The 6,393-nt window shown below is 43.6% G+C and overlaps 1 protein-coding gene across 1 annotated transcript; it reads right to left on the bottom strand.

The window, feature by feature from the left end:
- Positions 1-1,050: 1,050 nt before the first annotated feature.
- LOC127925832 (intermembrane lipid transfer protein VPS13C-like) lies at positions 1,051-5,167 on the bottom strand. Its single transcript, XM_052511148.1, has 4 exons — positions 5,068-5,167; positions 2,650-2,803; positions 1,890-1,969; positions 1,051-1,131 (listed from the first exon to the last, which is right to left on the bottom strand). The coding sequence occupies exons 1-4, from the start codon at positions 5,143-5,145 to the stop codon at positions 1,051-1,053; spliced, it is 393 nt and encodes a 130-aa protein (XP_052367108.1). The 5' UTR covers positions 5,146-5,167.
- Positions 5,168-6,393: the final 1,226 nt, after the last annotated feature.

Here is a 6,393-nt window from a genome sequence, read left to right as displayed (position 1 = left end):
ATTAGAACTGAGACTAAGGACTGAATTCTAGGAGGACTGAGTCGAACTGAGACTAAGGACTGAATTCTAGGAGGACTGAGTAGAACTGAGACTAAGGACTGAATTCTAGGAGGACTGATTAGAACTGAGACTAAGGACTGAATTCTAGGAGGACTGAGTAGAACTGAGACTAAGGACTGAATTCTAGGAGGACTGAGTAGAACTGAGACGAAGGACTGAATTCTAGGAGGACTGATTAGAACTGAGACTAAGGACTGAATTCTAGGAGGACTGATTAGAACTGAGACTAAGGACTGAATTCTAGGAGGACTGAGTAGAACTGAGACTAAGGACTGAATTCTAGGAGGACTCATTAGAACTGAGACTAAGGACTGAATTCTAGGAGGACTCATTAGAACTGAGACTAAGGACCCTGCTCTCACTCTAAATGCTCTCACTCCATCCTCTATAGATGTATAGCTGGGTAACCAACGAGAGGGCAGCTTCCTGGAAAGGACCCTGCTCTCACTCCATCCTCTGTAGATCTATAGCTGGGTAACCAATGAGAGGGCAGCTTCCTGCTCTTGGAAAGCACCATAAAGAGTCGTTGAGGAAGTGGTTAACATAGAACTGGCTCTATACAAATACTGTGGTTAACATAGAACTGGCTCTATACAAATACTGTGGTTAACATAGAACTGGCTCTATACAAATACTGTGGTTAACATAGAACTGGCTCTATACAAATACTGTGGTTAACATAGAACTGGCTCTATACAAATACTGTGGTTAACATAGAACTGGCTCTATACAAATATTGTGGTTAACATAGAACTGGCTCTATAGAAATACTGTGGTTAACATAGAACTAGCTCTATAGAAATACTGTGGTTAACATAGAACTAGAACTGGCTCTATACTGTGGTTAACATAGAACTGGCTCTATACAAATACTGTGGAGCAAAACAAAACGTGGTGACGAGGAGATGTGTTGGGGGACAAAATACCGTCGCAATAAGAAATCAGCGGTTACCTAGGTTACTCAGAAAAAAAGAGAAGAAGAAAAAACCACTACCAATTCATATCACATACCTTCAGGTTTTGCTCAGTGTTGTCAAACGTTGTCTGGAAATTAGGCCCGTTGATATCAGCCTGTAGGAAGGGATAGGATGTCGTTAATTCCCACAAACACTTCCTGCTCTGGAAAACGACCGCTTAGCTCATATAAGATTTCCATAGAAAGAGACCAACGATACAAATATTGGGATTTAAAATAAAATAAGATATAGTGCTTGTGAACTTGGGCAAAATGCAATAGAGAGAGAGAGTGCGAGAGAGAGAGTGCGAGAGAGAGAGCGAGAGAGAGAGAGTGCGAGAGAGAGAGTGCGAGAGAGAGAGAGTCTTGCGAGAGAGAGAGAGCGAGAGAGAGAGAGTGCGAGAGAGAGAGTGCGAGAGAGAGAGAGAGAGAGAGAGAGAGAGAGAGTGAGAGAGAGAGAGAGAGAGAGAGAGAGAGATGAGAGTGAGTAGAGAGAGAGAGAGGAGAGAGAGAGAGAGTGCGAGAGAGAGAGAGAGAGAGAGAGAGAGAGAGAGAGAGAGAGAGAGAGAGAGAGAGAGAGAGAGAGTGCGAGAGAGAGAGAGAGCGAGAGAGAGTAGAGAGAGAGAGAGAAAGAGAGAGAGAAATGAGAGAAAGTGAAATGAAATGCGAGAAGAGGCGAAGAGAGAGAGTGCGAGAGAGAGAGAGAGAGCGAGAGAGAGTGCGAGAGAGAGAGAGAGAGAGAGAGAAAGAGAGAGAACGAGAGAGAGAGTGCGAGAGAGAGAGAGAGTGCGAGAGAGAGAGAGGAGATATCGATTTGAGACCAACAGAAGGAGTGAATGGACAAAAGGACCCCAGTGAGTAAAAGTCCACTTACTTTGGTGTACTCCACTTTGAGCAGGTCTGAGCCGTGTTTGTCTGAGGAGCTGATCAGGTGCAGAGGCTGGTTGTTGGAGTCTGGAAATGAACATCATTCATTACTAATCATGTCTGAAGATGCCCATCCCTGTTATAGAGGGGTTAGAATCAGTTGGACGTTGACATGTACATAAATAATAGCGATTTCCTGTTTATAGACATCCCACGGCTCAGTCTACATCCTACATGGGCTGCTACTACCATTTCTGTGGAGGACTTAATCCCAGATACAGTCTCTACCGTGGTCCTACTGTACCTCTGATCTCACAGTAGTGCAGGCCTACTTTACAGAGGTGAGGGTGAGGTCATAGGTCAGGGGTTAGTTAGTTCGAGTTACTGGTACCTCGTATCTCACAGTAGTCCAGGCCTACTTTACGGAGGTAGGAGGTGATGGTGAGGTCATAGGTCAGGGGATAGGGTTAGTTAGTTAGGGTTACAGGTACCTCGTATCTCACAGTAGTCCAGGCCTACTTTACGGAGGTAGGAGGTGATGGTGAGGTCATAGGTTAGGGGTTAGGGTTGGTTAGTTAGGGTTACTGGTACCTCGTATCTCACAGTAGTCCAGGCCTACTTTACAGAGGTAGGAGGTGATGGTGAGGTCATAGGTCAGGGTTAGTTAGGGTTACTGGTACCTCGTATCTCACAGTAGTCCAGGCCTACTTTACAGAGGTGAGGGTGAGGTCATAGGTCAGGGGTTAGTTAGTTCGAGTTACTGGTACCTCGTATCTCACAGTAGTCCAGGCCTACTTTACGGAGGTAGGAGGTGATGGTGAGGTCATAGGTTCTCATCTTGCCCTCTGCTCCCAGCTGAGACACACTGAGGGCTAACAGCGTGTTCTCCTGGTCAGCCTGACGCGTCAACTCCAACAGCACCTGGAGAACGTCAGCAAAAACACACCTCGATAACATGGTAACGCTTTAGACAGTGGTCCTGTGTAGCATAGCGCTTTAGACAGTGAATCTGTGGTCCTGTGTAGCATAGTGCTTTAGACAGTGGTCCTGTATAGCATAGCGCTTTAGACAGTGGATCTGTGGTCCTGTGTAGCTGGGTTGGTAGAGCATAGCGCTTTAGACAGTGTATCTGTGGTCCTGTGTAGCATAGTGCTTTAGACAGTGGTCCTGTGTAGCATAGCGCTATAGACAGTGGTCCTGTGTAGCATAGCGCTTTAGACAGTGGTCCTGTGTAGCATAGCGCTTTAGACAGTGGTCCTGTGTAGCATAGCGCTTTAGACAGTGGTCCTGTGTAGCATAGCGCTTTAGACAGTGGTCCTGTGTAGCATAGTGCTTTAGACAGTGGTCCTGTATAGCATAGCGCTTTAGACAGTGAATCTGTGGTCCTGTGTAGCTGGGTTGGTAGAACATAGCGCTTTAGACAGTGGATCTGTGGTCCTGTGTAGCATAGTGCTTTAGACAGTGGTCCTGTGTAGCATAGCGCTATAGACAGTGGTCCTGTGTAGCATAGCGCTTTAGACAGTGGTCCTGTGTAGCATAGCGCTTTAGACAGTGGTCCTGTGTAGCATAGTGCTTTAGACAGTGGTCCTGTATAGCATAGCGCTTTAGACAGTGAATCTGTGGTCCTGTGTAGCTGGGTTGGTAGAGCATAGCGCTTTAGACAGTGGATCTGTGGTCCTGTGTAGCATAGTGCTTTAGACAGTGGTCCTGTGTAGCATAGCGCTATAGACAGTGGTCCTGTGTAGCATAGCGCTTTAGACAGTGGTCCTGTGTAGCATAGCGCTTTAGACAGTGGTCCTGTGTAGCATAGCGCTTTAGACAGTGGTCCTGTGTAGCATAGCGCTTTAGACAGTGGTCCTGTGTAGCATAGTGCTTTAGACAGTGGTCCTGTGTAGCATAGCGCTTTAGACAGTGGTCCTGTGTAGCATAGAGCTTTAGACAGTAGTCCTGTGTAGCATAGTGCTTTAGACAGTGGTCCTGTGTGTGGTCCTGTGTAGCATAGCGCTTTAGACAGTAGTCCTGTGTAGCATAGCGCTTTAGACAGTGGTCCTGTGTAGCATAGCGCTTTAGACAGTAGTCCTGTGTAGCATAGCGCTTTAGACAGTAGTCCTGTGTAGCATAGCGCTTTAGACAGTGGTCCTGTGTAGCATAGCCCTTTAGACAGTGGTCCTGTGTAGCATAGCGCTTTAGACAGTGGTCCTGTGTAGCATAGCGCTTTAGACAGTGGTCCTGTGTAGCTCGGTTGGTAGAGCATAGCGCTTTAGACAGTGGTCCTGTGTAGCATAGCGCTTTAGACAGTGGTCCTGTGTAGCATAGCGCTTTAGACAGTGGTCCTGTGTAGCATAGCACTTTAGACAGTGGTCCTGTGTAGCATAGCGCTTTAGACAGACAGTGGTCCTGTGTAGCATAGCGCTTTAGACAGTGGTCCTGTGTAGCATAGCGCTTTAGACAGTGGTCCTGTGTAGCATAGCGCTATAGACAGTGGTCCTGTGTAGCATACTGCTTTAGACAGTGGTCCTGTGTAGCATAGTGCTTTAGACAGTGGTCCTGTGTAGCATAGCGCTTTAGACAGTGGTCCTGTGTAGCATAGCGCTACAGACAGTGGTCCTGTGTAGCATAGCGCTATAGACAGTGGTCCTGTGTAGCATAGCGCTATAGACAGTGGTCCTGTGTAGCATAGCGCTTTAGACAGTGGTCCTGTGTAGCATAGCGCTTTAGACAGTGGTCCTGTGTAGCATAGTGCTTTAGACAGTGGTCCTGTATAGCATAGCGCTTTAGAAAGAGGTCCTGTGTAGCATAGCGCTTTAGACAGTGGTCCTGTGTAGCATAGCGCTTTAGAAAGAGGTCCTGTGTAGCATAGCGCTATAGACAGTGGTCCTGTGTAGCATAGCGCTTTAGACAGACAGTGGTCCTGTGTAGCATAGCGCTTTAGACAGAGGTCCTGTGTAGCATAGCGCTTTAGACAGACAGTGGTCCTGTGTAGCATAGCGCTATAGACAGTGGTCCTGTGTAGCATAGTGCTTTAGACAGTGGTCCTGTGTAGCTCGGTTAGTAGAGCATAGCAACACCAGAGTTGTGCGTTCGACTCCCACTGGGGTCATCGATAGAAAAATGTATTGCTTTGATTATGGGGTTATTTGAACATTATCGAGTATTATATATATTTTTTTTAAAACACTTCGTACCGCTTTGACTTCAAACTTGAAGTGTACGTCAGTCAGTTCCTCTATGACGGAGGGTTGGTGCTCCTCATCCACAGACATATAATATGACTCTCCATCTGAGTCTGAGGAGGAAGATTTCCAATATATAAGTAATATAGACTACATATAGACTACATACAGACTACATACAGACTACATACAGACTACATATAGACTACATAGAGATTACATACAGACTACATACAGACTACATATAGATTACATAGAGATTACATTAGACTACATACAGACTACATATAGACTACATAGAGATTACATACAGACTACATATAGACTACATAGAGATTACATACAGACTACATATAGATTACATAAAGATTACATTAGACTACATACAGACTACATATAGACTACATAGAGATTACATACAGACTACATATAGATTACATAGAGATTACATTAGACTACATACAGACTACATATAGACTACATAGAGATTACATACAGACTACATATAGACTACATAGAGATTACATACAGGCTACATATAGATTACATAGAGATTACATTAGACTACATACAGACTACATACAGACTACATACAGACTACATACAGACTACATATAGACTACATACAGATTACATACAGACTACATACAGACTACATACAGATTACATATAGACTACATAGAGATTACATTAGACTACATACAGACTACATACAGACTACATACAGACTACATACAGACTACATACAGACTAATGTAGTCTAATGTAGACTACATACAGACTACATATAGACTACATAGAGATTACATACAGACTACATATAGACTACATAGAGATTACATATAGATTACATACAGACTACATATAGATTACATACAGACTACATATAGATTACATTAGACTACATACAGACTACATACAGACTACATACAGACTAATGTAGTCTAATGTAGACTACATACAGACTACATATAGACTACATAGAGATTACATACAGACTACATATAGACTACATAGAGATTACATACAGACTACATATAGACTACATACAGATTACATATAGACTACATACAGATTACATATAGACTACATAGAGATTACATAGAGATTACATTAGACTACATATAGATTACATACAGACTACATACAGGCTACATAAGACGACATTAGACGACATTAGACGACATTAGACGACATTAGACGACATTAGACTACATTAGACTACATTAGACTACATTAGACTACATTAGACTACATATAGACTACATATAGACTACATACAGACTACATATAGACTACATAGAGATTACATTAGACTACATATAGATTAAATATAGA

The sequence above is a fragment of the Oncorhynchus keta genome, unplaced genomic scaffold, assembly GCF_023373465.1.
Source record: "Oncorhynchus keta strain PuntledgeMale-10-30-2019 unplaced genomic scaffold, Oket_V2 Un_contig_6335_pilon_pilon, whole genome shotgun sequence".
NCBI lineage: Eukaryota > Metazoa > Chordata > Actinopteri > Salmoniformes > Salmonidae > Oncorhynchus > Oncorhynchus keta.
Note: the sequence above shows the minus strand (reverse complement) of the source record. Positions and strands in the feature narration are given on the sequence as shown.

What these genes read in the sequence shown, in the direction of transcription:
- LOC127925832 (XM_052511148.1), bottom strand. Translation starts at nt 5,145, where the DNA reads ATGTCTGTGGATGAGGAGCACCAACCCTCCGTCATAGAGGAACTGACT. An exon ending in GGACTACTGTGAGATACGAG is followed by an intron (nt 1,970 to 2,649) that starts GTACCAGTAACT and finishes GTTCATTTCCAG; the next exon opens with ACTCCAACAACCAGCCTCTG. An exon ending in TCAAAGTGGAGTACACCAAA is followed by an intron (nt 1,132 to 1,889) that starts GTAAGTGGACTT and finishes CCCTTCCTACAG; the next exon opens with GCTGATATCAACGGGCCTAA.